The 13,973-nt window shown below is 43.0% G+C and overlaps 1 protein-coding gene across 1 annotated transcript; it reads right to left on the bottom strand.

Annotated features, from left to right (window-relative positions):
- Positions 1–1,384: 1,384 nt before the first annotated feature.
- LOC128416336 (ubiquitin carboxyl-terminal hydrolase CYLD-like) lies at positions 1,385–13,586 on the bottom strand. The gene is made up of 12 exons (XM_053393965.1): positions 13,425–13,586; positions 10,431–10,859; positions 9,812–9,944; positions 8,568–8,709; positions 7,924–8,031; positions 6,167–6,246; positions 5,884–5,950; positions 4,964–5,093; positions 4,665–4,773; positions 4,457–4,569; positions 2,889–3,078; positions 1,385–2,121 (listed from the first exon to the last, which is right to left on the bottom strand). The coding sequence occupies exons 2-12, from the start codon at positions 10,842–10,844 to the stop codon at positions 1,922–1,924; spliced, it is 1,686 nt and encodes a 561-aa protein (XP_053249940.1). The 5' UTR covers positions 10,845–10,859; positions 13,425–13,586; the 3' UTR covers positions 1,385–1,921.
- Between the last annotated feature and the right edge of the window lie 387 nt (positions 13,587–13,973).

Genomic DNA, 13,973 nt, shown 5'->3' with positions numbered 1-13,973 from the left:
GAGGTCTTGAGTCTGGGAGGAGAAAGAGAGAAATAGAGCTGTTTATATATTGTGGGTTAAACTCCTCAGAGGGACTTAAGAGCGACAGTTTTGCGAGATTATGATGGAAAGAGAGATGTTATCTATGAAGGAGATGATATATGGAAACCATCTCGATTTGAGGATTGGAAGAACGGAAAATTCACACAGGATTATTATTATTATTATTATTGGTGTTTATCGGTTTAAGGAGACTATCAGAAGAGATCATAAAGAAAAAAGAGAAAATATATGAACAAGATGTGATGTGGAAACAGCAAGATAAGATTGGATAGAATTATGAACTCTGTTTGGACTGATTTGGACATTAGCGCAGCAGCAAGAAGATGATCAGAATCCCCCTTCGGATCTTGAAATATGGGTCCCCCCAACAAAATTTAAAATTTGGCTTTGTAATTCAGAATTTATGTGATGTGATTTAATTTGATGTGATTGGCTGGTTAATGAAAATTATTATTGTTTTTTAAAAAAAGAACAGTTTCAGGTTAAGAACAGACCTCTGGAACGAATCAAGTACTTAACCCGAGGTACCACTGTGTGTGAATGTTTCTCTTTCAGATAGAGCTGCTACAGGATGGTTAACCTAAGGGAAATCTCATACCCCTATCTTCAGTAATCGCTATTTCCCAGCTTCCAGCTGCATATCCCAAGGGAGATTGCTTCCAGTTCTATTCCCACTGTCTTGGAAAAGAACATGGCTATGTAAAATGAACTCTTACCAGCTGACAAACCATCCTCTAGCACAGCTGAACACTTGAAGCTATCACCCACCTTCCTGAGGACCGATCCTTGACTCTAACCTCTCCCACTCTTCCCACACTACCAGTCCAACTCATTCAATAAAAATGTAAATTTTTCTTCATTCAGAAAAGTTATAGTTGGCAGGAATTACAGGTGAAAGCAAAAGCTCTCTAAAAGTGGCTTGTAGGGCTGTGTGGGAAGTTATGTGTTTTCATTTCGTTATGTTATTTATAAACCACCCTTACAGTCATAGAGCCAAGACAACACAGTACAAAAAGAATACTTAAAAACAACATTTATATAAAAGCTAAAAAACAATAAGAGCTTAAACAGCAGGATCTAAATAAAGTCATACGCAGGGTGCTGGACAGGAAAGGTCTCAGGGTGGGAGATGGGTAATTGTTGCAAATGAACTGACCTTGGGCACCTCTAGATTGTCAGTATTTTGCAGGTGGGATCCAAGCAATTAAGGTGCTCTTGTCACTACCATAGCTGTCAGGAAGGTGATGAGAAAATGCATTGTAAAGTGTAGAATGAGTGAACAATTAACAAGTTGATGTATAAACACCCCACAAATAAAATGAGATGAATGCCAGATGAATATAATCTAACCTCCATGTAAGCTTTGTAGATGCAAATCAGGATGAATGTTCAACAAATAAATTGTATGTATTAGCAAGAGCTCATTTTCAGTGCCAGATGAAAGCAGCTTCAGAAGCCTTCAGTGAACAAGGCTGATGCCCACCTGGTGCACAGGTACAGCATCCTCTGCTGCCAGTCAAGGTAGGTTGGGATGTTCCTTCAGGAAAATATCTCTATTCACCTTACAGGTGTTGTAGAGATGAACACACCACAATCACTTGGGCAGTCTTCCTTGGCATCTTGCAAAGCGGAGAGGGATTTCCACCTTTACACCAGTGTGTAAGCCGGAAGATAATTCCAGAAAATGATTGTCCAGAAAATATGGCTTTGAAAGCAATGGCTTGCTATAACGCAGACCAATGCTGTTACGTTGGAGGTGGGGTTTATTAGAAGCCTATAACCTGGCAGTTCCAGCATTCATGCTTCTGTCTCCCAACAGAAAGATGGTGGTCCTTGTGAGCTTTTAAATTCTCCCTCCAAGATCTGGCTCAGAGAGAGCTCAGTTTCTGAACCAATACTTGTAAGAAGCGTGCTGTGGCTTTTGGTACATAAATGTGTAAGCATCGCAGAAAAATCTTCTGGAAAAAGCATCCATCTGCTTGGTGTCCACAGTAGCAAATTCCTCGGGTGTCATAGCCAGATAGTCTCCAATCTGAGGGCAGGCCTTGACCACAGGAATGTTAGTTCCTTTCTCATTTTCTAAATAAAAACAGGGACAGTTTTAAAAAAGGCAGCTAAAGATTATTATTATTATTAGTTTTCAGTAGAGATTGTATTGTGTTACAAAACAAACAAATAAACATGGAGAAGTACATATAGCACCTCCATTTTTTATTTATAGAATCGTACCAGGAAATGGCAAAAGAGAGCTGAAGAGTCCTTGTGACACACGAGGAGACCCTCCCCAGAGCCCCAAAAAGACGTCGGTGAGGACAGAGGGAGCCCTAAAGAGACTGGAGGCACAGCAGGGCTTTGTTTAGGTTGCTCAGCCTCCTCACCTAGCAGCTGACGCCTGGGGTAGTGCAGCTGCTGCATGTTGCTGCTGCTTTTCTGTGCGTCCTCTAGCTGGCCCCAGAACTTCAACTCTAGTCGGAGAGAGAGTTGTGTGTGAAGAGAGAGCTGGAGAGCAGGCGGGAAATGGGCATTTAGAGCCTTTTTAGAGGGTGCCCCCCACTTTATGCAATTTCACTTATGCTCACGGGGGGGGGGCCAAAATGTAACCCCTGCGTAAGTGGTGGTGGGGATGCCTGTAGTTAAGCATTGTGTGAGCTTGTGAAGAGCAAGACAGTAATTATATTTGTTGCCATGATTCAGCAGCGCTGAAGAAAGTCATGTCCAAGTGAAAATAGGGAGGAAGTAAGAACTAATGGGAAAGGGAGAGAAAACCTTGGAAACACGTGTTGAAGCTGGCAGAGCTCTGGTTTTTAGAATAACCCCCACAAATAAGGCCCAAGATCCTTGCTCACCCAGTGTGCCAGCCATGCTGTCGAAGAAAAGCCAGGAGTGTCTCAAGGGGCCGTATTTAACAAAAGCCACATAATGGCTGCTTTCTATGCAAAGGACGGCAAAGAGATCCAAGGTGCACTGCTTCGTGGGAGGGCTGTTGGGTCCTAGTCCTTTGTAAGGATGCTTCGGTCCAATTCGATGAGATGGTGGCTGGATGAAAGAAACAGATGAATGTTAGTCAAAATTCGACACTGTTTTTCGGGCTTTTCCGCATCTTGAAGTGGTGATTATAATGTTCTGTTTCCTTGTGCTAATCCTGGGTGTCACACTTTGACTGTGTCACCCTTCAGTGCAGTCCAGCAATGTAGGCTTGATCTTTGCAAACCTGTTGAACTACAGCAAGAGGCCACCACCTGTATTTTCCAGACACAATTGAAGACATTTTTGTTTTGGCAGGCTTCTCCAACTGCATGAAAAGACCTCGCTCCTTCAGGTGTTCACTTTGCATTGCTTTGAAACCTATTTTCAGATTTCTTTGTACTGTTTTAAAAACCATTTTAGCCATGTCTGTGTAAATAGCCTTGAGACATAAAAACGTAAAAGGCAAATTTGTAAATTAATTAATAATAATAAACCCCTAGCTGACAGCCCGGTACAGACTGTGCCATTTGCGTAGCTGGTTTTTCACTATAACTGGAACTCTTGGCCAAGAAATTGCCAAAGGTACCTGGAATGTTTATTGTGCAAAGAGGATTCTGGGAGGCTAACCAGTTGGGACATATTTTTGGGTTTCCCAATAGGGAGAATGTGTTGTTTCCTGGAATACAAGTTATCATGTTATGGAGGAGGAAGGAGAATATGCAGGTTACAGAGTTCTGAAGGAAGATCCTTGAGGTAAATTTACAAAATTTTCCAGGGAGGGTGCTGTGCCTTTTACAGCTGCACAACCAGCAGAAATCTAGCAGAGATAACTATGCACATCTCTACCTACAGGGAGAATATTGTTTGTTGAAATTGTGCCAAAGCTGGTAAGCCTAATTTTTGCTTGCTTGCCTGGTGGGTGGGTAACTCCACATGTAAGTGTGCAAGAAGTTGTAGCAATAAATCCCTGAAGATGAAGACAGAGGCTCACAGTTACTAAGCGGTACTGGCAAAGCTAGAAGCGAAAGTAAGAGATCAATATGATGGACAATTTATGGAAGAGTAGAAGCCTTTTTTGGGTTATTTGAAAAAAATATGATGACCAAATGAAACTGTGAGCAGGATTTGAAATCTGAGCAACAGGAAGAAACTGATAATATATGAAATAGAGGACTATGTATTAGTTGAAATGTGTGATATTATGCAGTAGGAGAAAGGGGTGGGTGTAAAAAAGCATGGAATGAAAGGTGGTAAGTCAAATTGTAACAGAAATGTGTAACAGATTTGAAATTAATTGGTTAAAGATGAAAATTTAATAAAAAACCTAAGGACAAAGGCTCATTGTTCACATGGACCATTTGGCTACCTGCTAGCAACTCTTGCCAATGTCATTACAGAACCCTCCCACTGACCTATCATGAAATAATATTTCATTGCTCCTTTGTACCTTAGAAAGGTTCTCAAACAGTTTAATGAGTTTGGGATGCAGGAGGGAATCCAGTTGGCACCGTGAGCATCCGTGGGCTGCCTCTCCTCCACAAACACAACACACCCGTGGAGCTACAATCATAGAAAAAGAACCCAGGTTTGTTACAGCAGTCTTCAATCGGTTTTTAGCAACATCAAACCCAACCAGTATCAAATCTTTGATTTACCTTGCTCCACCATATCTGTGAGGTCAAGCTCGAGAGAGGGATACACTGATGAAAACTTCTTATAGCTCTTCCCAAACCTAGGCATCTGTAAGATGAGGCATGAAGGAATCTGGAAGAAATGGACCTTTTTGAAGAGTGTTTGTATGTGTTTTGCTGTAAATTGGCTCAAGATGGAGTGGTCCAAATAGAACTGCTCCTGAATAGATCATTCTTGGTTGTTGTTGAGGTCTTTAAAATACCGAGAATCCAATATTCTAACCTTGAAATATACACAGTGCTACCTAAAGCTAGTTGCATACCTCATCCAGCTTTAAGCCATATGAGAGCAGGGATCTTTCCAGTAGCTGCTGCACAGTGGGCACTTTGATTGTAGCATCTTTCTCTGCAAGGATCTGGTAGCAATTATATTCTAGCACTTCGTTGTCTGACCTAAATTTTCGGGGGGGAATAAGTTTTGAAGCTCAATTGTTTCGAAGCATATTATGTACGTGTAGATGTATACCAATGTTAACCCACTATCACAAGTGCACTGTCTAGTAAAAGTCTGTACAAAAGTGGAATGGAGGATGAATCACTTGCTCTAAGGCCAGCAAAACCACCCACATTTGTCAGGACCAAGATCTACTGCAGGAATATATTCATTGCATTACAAGAGAGAGCAACAAATACTACCTCTGGAGGCTTAACTGTGGAGGTGACTGTGTGCTACCCATAGCTTTTTTTCCTCCAGTGTTTGCCTGGAGGCAAAGAATCTGGGTCAAGCCATACCTTCCCAATCAAAACAGCACAAGTAGCTGTGTATGGCTTGACTACTACCACCATGTTTTTAAAAAATGTCATTATTGGGGTATAATATTGACCTGGCCGTTGTTTTCTTGCTTTCAAGTTGTTTTCCCTGCCCTCTCATTTTCAGCCAATTTATAGAAGCTGTACCTCTTAGGCAAATTAACAGCTTTTGTGTTGGGCTCCTTCCTACTGAAAAACTTCACCTCCCAACCTATCTCAACTCAATGCTGTCTGTCCTCATCCACGTGACACAGCTAGGCTCCCACCCACACCTAGTGCTGCACTGAAATGGGCTCCAATCCCAGGCCTTGCCTAGTCACCAGATTTTATGAATCCAAGAGTTGGCATCCCTAGTCACATGGTAGATATACTGCCTTGGTGACTGGCCCTCAGAGCCAAGATTAAAAAAAAGATCAACAGATCAAAGCCATACCTGATTTTGAGCAAGGGTTCTACAGCCAAGACCTCTCTGAGAAGGACATTCAGAAACTCCTCTGGATCTGTCAACAGGAGTCTCCATTAGGATAGCAAAAGGCCTGCAGCAACGTGCAGAACTATACTCCTAGTTTGCACACTCTTCATTTGTGGACATATTCCAGATACTTCAAAGTGTCTGAGTGTATTTTTTAGGGGTGGAGGGAAGCAAGCAGTGGCAAAGTGACCTCCCCGTGCCCCCAGAGGTGCATTGAATGGACTATGATGACATTGTCCCTTACCTTTCTCTTCTGTAACAAAGCTGTCACATCGCAGCGACCTCCTCAAGTTCATCACATTCTCAGCTCCCACATAGCCATGCCTGGGAAAGATCAATACTTGCATGAGATATGTGCTCGCCTGCTTACAATGAATGTTCATTAATAGGCAACCCAGATCATCTAGGAATGATGGTTGCACCTGCCTGCTCACAATTTTGTCTTTAGCCAGAGAAAGAAATGTGTGCTGTTGGGACTGCCTGGGGAAAAACCAGTCCCAGGGAGCTGCAAGGGAATGCAGCTGCTTTGCCAGAAACTGATGCTGTTTCAAGGTTAATCCTGCTGTGTCTTGTCCATGTTCAATGTGTATAATTACATTTAAAAATAAAAAGCTAAACATGTTGTTTAGTCTTTGGCCAACTACAGCCTGCATTCTCTCCATGAAACTGACCTTGTAATAGACAGCCCTGCAAATTCCTATCACTTGGGGGAAGTGGAAAGTATAAAGGGAAAATACTAGATGAGCCATTAAACATCAGCTCATGCCTTCCTAAAAATCAGGTTCATTCAATGGTGCAAAGAAGATCCTTAAAATCTGCACCTGGAAGCAGATGTGCTGGTGTTTGCATGATAACAGGGAGATTTCCTTCAAAGGCTACCTGAAAAAAATCAAGGTTATAGCTCTATTTTCTCTTAACAGTAACGTGTTTTATGAATTCCATGAAATGTATATAATGCAGTGAAATGCACAACTTCACCAGAAAGCATGGGTGGGGAACATGTGGCTGTCCAGATGTTGGCTGGTGCTGGTGGAAGCTGCAATTCATCATGGCTGTTGGTCAGGGGTGAGAGGAGTGATACTGCACCCCATCTAAAGATGGGGTGGTGCATCCTGTTTCACGGCTTGAGGGGAAATGGGAAGTGCTGCCCCACCCAGCTGCTGCTATTACGCTGCACCCCTCACCTAGGTTGTGCCTCTGTGGTGCAAAGCAGCAGCAGCAAGTTCTGGTGAGATGTCACCAGAAGTCAGCATTGATGCCAGTGCTACTTCTCCAGCAGTGCTGGGGCAAGTGGGCATGCTGCTACAATGTCAGTTTAGCCTGATTCATTTCCCAACCCCCTGCTCTGTACTAATTAACACAGGCCAGCAATTTGCTCTTTGAAAAGCTATCGTAATCACACCAATAATTACTTCTGTGGACATTTTGATCAGTTCTTTCAACCACTCTGCATACTAATTTTCACTGGCCAGGGGAAGGAGTTCTTGCTCTTTGTGCATTTCCTAAAATAAATAAGGCGGCAGTGGGGAACCTCTGGCCTGTGGGCTAAATCAGGCCTGGCATAGGTTCAAGTTTGGCCCAGAAGGCCATTGCCCCCAAAGGTAACAGGTGACATCAGGTGTGGGGCAGGTAGAGACACGGCTGCAAAGAAACCTTTAAGTGCACTCACAATTGTTACTTGACAAGTGAGGCTTGCTGCAGTGCCAACTGGCTTATCAGTGGTGACAGCGAGCCCAGATAGGATCTCCAGCACTAGAGAGATCCTTGAAATGCTATCGTGTAATCAACATGGTCCATGGGAGTGGGGAGAACAGGATCTGGCCCCATTAGCTGTCCCTTACCTTTACAGTATGGTATTTTCTATTATTGACCTGCTTAATTAGGCAGGATGAAAAGTCCAGTCCAAAGTTCCCTTATTCTTATAATAAATTACATTCCATCACTGAGCACATGAATACCACAGATAGAGTACAAGCACTTTGAACATGCAATGGAACTCACTGTCTCAAAGGCTGCACAATCTGCTGCCTCAAGATTTGCTGCACTGTTGCATCGCGCACGTCAGATGAATAGAGGATGCCATCCAAGGCAGAGGAGAAGCTGAATAAACTGCAAAGAAATGTGCACATAAAACACATGAACTGAAATAGAAAGGGAGGTCATCACCTTTGTGCAAAATGGGTACCATGGCCTGCTACTTCCTAGTGTAGCTGCTGATGGAACTGGCCCTCCAGGGGCTGGGTACCATTTTGGCTTCGTCTAGTAGTCAATGTGCAGCAGCTCATCATATGCTGCTAAACTACAGCTTCCATCAGCTCCATCAGGCATGGTCAGTGATGATGATGATGGAAACTGCAATCCTAAAAAGAACCATGTTGGATCAGGCCAATGGGTCATCTAGTTCAACATTCTGTTCTCCAGTGTGCCATCATGGGAAGCATGAAAGCAGGACATGAGCGCAACAGCACTCCCCCCCCCCGGCCATTCCCAGCGACTGGCATTCAGAGGCATACAGCTTCCAAATGTGGAGAAGATGGAAGATGGGGAGAAGGGTTTGCTGAATGCATTGCTGAATGCAGGAGGCAGTGTGGAATGATGGAGAGACCACAGAGCTGGACCCCAACAAGAGCCAACACTGAACAAACCTGTAGAGGGTAGTGTCTAGGTAGCAGGAGTTGCAATGCCCCTGGATGCCCTTCATGATGCCTTCCATCTTCTGCAGGACGTCATGTTCCCATGCTGTCTCAGCATCATCCTCTGCCAAGTGCTCCATTATGTAACTGCCCGCTAGAAGAACAGTTGGGGTATGGTAAATGATGGTCCTGTTATTAACCCTACCTTCACCACGAGAGCCAAAATACCTAAAGCAAGACATATGGGGAACACACGGCTCTCCAGATGTTGCTGCTGAACTCCAATTCCCCTCAGCCCCAGCCAGCATGATCAACGGTCAGGGATAATGGTAGTTGTAGTCCCACAACTACAACATGGAGTAGGGCTGCCATATGTTCAGATTTTCCTTGACATTACAGGGATGACATCCAGGGGGGCAATTTGTCCTGGATCTTTGGCAAGTAAACTAAAAAAAGCTCAACAACTTTTGGGGTGTCTTGGCTTTTACTTTTCAAAATATGGCAGTCTTAACATTGAGGGCCTGCAGACCCCCAGGGAAACCTGAAAGGGGATTGCAAGAGGGACAGTCTGAACGTTCTTACTCTCCTCCCTGTGATCAGAATTTCAGATCCCTGAGGACTGTAAGGCCCCTCCCATGGATGCAAGACTATGATGCCTTGAAATACTGCCCTGTGTTTTATGCCCAACTGCCAAGCACTCCAAGCAATTGCCTGGGGTGGCTGGATTTTGAGTTGCATCCCAGCACTCACTGTGGCACTGGAAGTGATCTTGTGAAGTCCCTTTCAGATCACATGGTATTGCTGCTTGCTCTTGCCCTGTAAGTTTGGGAAAGAAAATTTGCAGTGGGTCTGCCCTAATGACAGAAAGTGGCAGGAGGGCAGCAGGAGGTCAGGGGAACTTCAGTAGTTGTATTTATTTTTAACAGCAACTAGCTAGGACTCACTGCCCAGGCAAGACTAAGGTTCCAGCTCCTTCCCACTGAGTTATGTTGGGAGCCACACCCAGAGAGGGGAAGGGCACTTCTATTACATAACAGGCATGTCTCTTACAGGTGCACAAACACACTACCAGGCACACCAAGGTCGTGAAGCACAAATCATAACTCATTTGTTTGTGATCTTCCCGGATATCACAAGAACTAAGAAATTAGGGGACAATGATCTCAAAACCATGGATCTCTTTAATAAGAAATATTGTGCAAACAAACTGGAAATTTTAGGGGACTGAGGTCTTGCAACTTCATCACTACTCTTACCTTTCTTAAGGGATCTCTGGCCAATCTCTTTGCACCAAACGGGATTGGTAATGCTGGAGCTAACAGCGACAATCTTGCTTGCATCGATTTTCAGCCTGGAGGAGCTGTTACCAAGGGCAATAATTCCTGGATCCTGGTTTAAGAAGCAAAGAAAATAATAATCGGTGTTGAGAATACTGCTTTTTTGAAGCAATAATCCATACCAAGGATGGGGAAACTGTATCAGTTGGACTACATCTCCCATCATTCTTGATCACTGGCCATGCTGATGGGAGCTACCACATCCCTGATCTATATTTTCCCTCCCAAACTTATTGCTGCAATGGCAGTACCAGTTTATTTTAGGGACAATTCCATTTGCCGAAGGTAGTGCCTTATGCATTTAAGAATGGTCATATAGGGGGTATCATAAAGTATATATTTAAGGATAGGTGATAAAGAGTAAGGGATGCAAAGATGCATAGACAAAGAGGCTAAAGGATTAGGGGATTCAGAGAAGGACCTGTGATGAAAAATGGGGAATTTGAAGGCTTTGCTCCACAGTAACTAAAAGCTTGGCCATTAACAGGAGCAGAACAGTACCAGAATACTCTGAAGCTAAACCCTGCTATGGCCTCACCAGCAACTCCACCTCAATGAGGACCATCCTCAGCTCTCCACTGCCCGGTTTCCTGCGCCGTTCCCAGAAGCCCCTCACAATACCAACAGTCGCCACTCTGCCGTATCTTAGTTGCAGCACATCGTGGATCCTCAGGCAGCAAATTGAAGAGAAGAGCTGTTCATTGCAGAACAGGCTATGCCTCTTTTGTGGGCTCTCAATGGTGAGCAACAGGGCAGCCTGGTGTCGGCTGAGAGGTCTTATGTGGCTGCTCATCAGGGCTATGACAGGCCTGGACTTCATGTCAACTATACGACCTTTGCTGTGCTTGCCCTCCACAAAGCATCCTATAGACCCCAAGGGGATCTTCTTCCTGCCAGCACAGATCTCTCGAGTTACGATGAAGGCCTCTTTCTTCTCTGGAGCAAAATCCATGGCAGCGAATACAACCTGTAAACATGAAGGAAAAAAAAAACAGGATAGGAGATGATTGCCTCAGAGGCTTGCAAGAGACAAACTCGGGTGATAAATAGTTGGTGGGGTTTTATAGTGTGACCAGGGCTGTTGCTCAACTGAAGAAATTCATGTTCATTAATTATAGTTGCAGACTAATTGACTTCTTGTATATAAATAAAAGCAGTAGTTTGGAAACCGAATGAATACTTTCACTATTTTTAAATCATGCAAGTGTGTTGCAAGTTTTGCCTTAGATCCATTTTTTATTGTGTGGGACAAAAGAGGACTCTTTTAAGAAATCGCTTTTTATCTAGTTTTTTATATTAAAATTATATTTTTAAATAATCTGTTGCCCAGTTAATTTAGAATATAATTTTAATTTATCAAAAATGTTTTAATCAGCTACAATAATTTATATATAAGGTTTCATACCTGCCCTTTACAATCTTAGGTGAGTTCCAATAATACAATATACAGCTATAAAAACATGTAGGACAGTTGCAATTGTTTAAAATGAGTAACACAAACTATTCTTACCAAAATAGAACAATATAGATTCAGCAAAATAGATGGGTCCTCCAAAACAAAATACCTTAATTGTCAAAGGCCATTTCTACTTAGATTTAAGTTCCATTGGGTTCACTGGGCTTTACTCCCAGGTAAGTAGGTATGCTTAGGAATGCAGCCTTAGTCAATTAAGCAATGCAGTTGTACATATTATAATGACCTGGCATTTCTATAGCACATTTCCTAAGTGCTCAAACGTCATCTACAATATTTCAGTAGCCCAGGGATAGAGCGCCTGTGTTGTCCTAAAGATGTTGTTGGACCACAACTCTGACCAGTGTAGGCAATGGTCAGGAATGATGGGTGTTTTAGTCCAAGCAAACTGGAGGGTCTCAGGCTCCTCACCCCTACAATAATCTGTAAATTTGATCAATATTGACAAATGGGAAACAGAAACAACAGTTGATTGCCTGCTGAGCTTAGTTTTGAACTGCAGGATTTCAGATTTCTGGCCAGGGACAGCTGCTTCCCTAAGATCAAAAACGTGATGGTTGACATGATGCACTTCTTTTCCTACATGCAGCCCAAGAGAGCTCACTCACCTCCCATCACCGCCACCTCCCAGCTGCACATATTAGAGGCAGTGTGCTCAATGAATAGAATGAACAATAAGAAAGCCCCTATTCATGTTCTTTTTCTCTTTCTCAGGGACCTTAAGGCTATTTTAGTGACCCTCTCTGCCCCAGCTCAATCAATCAATGCACCCTTAGCTCAGAAGGACTATACACCTGCGTTTTTACAGCCTTCTGTAAAGCTAACTTTACCCACAAAACTTTTGCCAGATGTAAGTTAATAGTACAGATTCAAGTTACACTGACTCTTTTAAATCTGCTATTTCCTAATTTTCGAACTCATCACATGGCAAGATAGGAGATATCATTATACTATTTATATAATTGCAGAAAAGGGGAATTGTACACTTGAAAAAAATCCAAATGCTGAATGTGGAAAACTGCATACCCTCCAACATTTTTCTGATGAAAATAGGGACGTCCCATTCCATAATAATCATTTTACGATTTAAACCCCACACATCTTACTGGGTAGCCCCAGTCACTCTGAGCAGCTTCCAACATAATAAAACATTCAACATTAAAAAAACCTTCCCTATACAGGATTGCCTTCAGAAAGCTTGAGGGTCGGATAACTCCATACCATCCAACATTTCTCCAATGAAAATAGGGACATCCTAAGGAAAAGCAGGACATTCCGGGATCAAATCAGAAACCGGGATGGTTTCTCTAAATCAGTGATGTCCCTGGAAAATAGGGACACTTGAGGGAAGGCTGAAAGTGTGCTTCAGGTTCCCCCTTTCTGAAATAACTGAAATGAAGATCACCATTGGGTTTGAATGGCATTGTAAAACAATGCATTTATTTCAGTGTATTCAATGTTTTGCCAAAGAATTGATCCTTTTGAATTATGGTCTGGAGGAGACACTTAAGGAAATCAGCCCTGAGTGCTCACTGGAAGGATAGATCGTGAAGCTGAGGCTCCAATACTTTGGCCACCTCATGAGAAGAGAAGACTCCCTGGAAAAGACCCTGATGTTGGGAAAGATGGAGGACACAAGGAGAAGGGGGTGACAGAGGACGAGATGGTTGGGCAGTGTTCTCAAAGCTACCAGCATGAGTTTGACCAAACTGTGGGAGGCAGTGGAAGACAGGAGTGCCTGGCGTGCTCTGGTCCATGGGGTCACGAAGAGTCGGACACGACTAAACGACTAAACAACAACAATCCAATGTTTAGAGGGGGAAAGATTTTTATCTGACATTTTGAATGCAAACTTTCATATACACATTATAGAAAATACTGGCTGGATGTTATTTCCTCACACCTGGCTCTCCAGCTTTTGTTATATCCAAATCAACCTAAAGACAAAGTCATGAAAGTGGAAAGTTACCAATTTACTAGCTTCATTATTTTTTATTTGTTGTATACAAAGTCTGTCAGTCGCTTTTACATCTAGCCCTACAACGCAGTTTTGCTTACCTGACCTTGGAAGGGATCTGATTCCTGGCTTGTCAGTCACTGCAAAGAGCCGGCTTTGCTCTTTTTATAAATAGCAGCAAGGGTGTGTCCTGCTTCTTCTGTAGCAATACAGTACAGCCTCCAGGGTGGATTTTAAGACACAGAACAACATTGGCATATCTAACTTCTGGCCCCGCCCTTGGAAAGAAGACCCACAACTCTTCTAAAGTGTGGCAACAAATAAGCACTTCCAATGTGCAAAGTGCTTAAGAATGTGTGTGCGTACCAATGCACTATCTATCCCTCCTTAACCTTAAAGGAGTAAACAGGATTTTGTCTTCTGCAAGTCTAACCTCACTACAAGGCTCCCACCTGCCTTCACTATTACACCAGTACTGTACAGTGACTGCACTCCTGTTGAAAGATAAAGATTAGTGCCATCATAAATCAAAACAGAAATCACACTGTTGGATTAAAGGGTGCTTCTGGGCTGTTACTACTATATTTCCAGGTGGGATTCAATCAAATAATGCCAGATTCAGGTAGCGTAAATAAAAGTTGATTTGGTGC

Source organism: Podarcis raffonei, chromosome 6 (assembly GCF_027172205.1).
Source record: "Podarcis raffonei isolate rPodRaf1 chromosome 6, rPodRaf1.pri, whole genome shotgun sequence".
In the NCBI taxonomy this organism is placed as follows: Eukaryota; Metazoa; Chordata; class Lepidosauria; order Squamata; family Lacertidae; genus Podarcis; species Podarcis raffonei.
Note: the sequence above shows the minus strand (reverse complement) of the source record. Positions and strands in the feature narration are given on the sequence as shown.

Bases quoted from the DNA above. Each gene is read 5' to 3' on its own strand.
- LOC128416336 (XM_053393965.1), bottom strand. From the start codon at position 10,844: ATGGATTTTGCTCCAGAGAAGAAAGAGGCCTTCATCGTAACTCGAGAG. The intron at 4,774-4,963 runs GTATGCAACTAG...CATTTCTTCCAG, and splicing joins ATGGCTTAAAGCTGGATGAG to ATTCCTTCATGCCTCATCTT. The intron at 3,079-4,456 runs GTACAAAGGAGC...TCTTTCATCCAG, and splicing joins TGTTTGAGAACCTTTCTAAG to CCACCATCTCATCGAATTGG.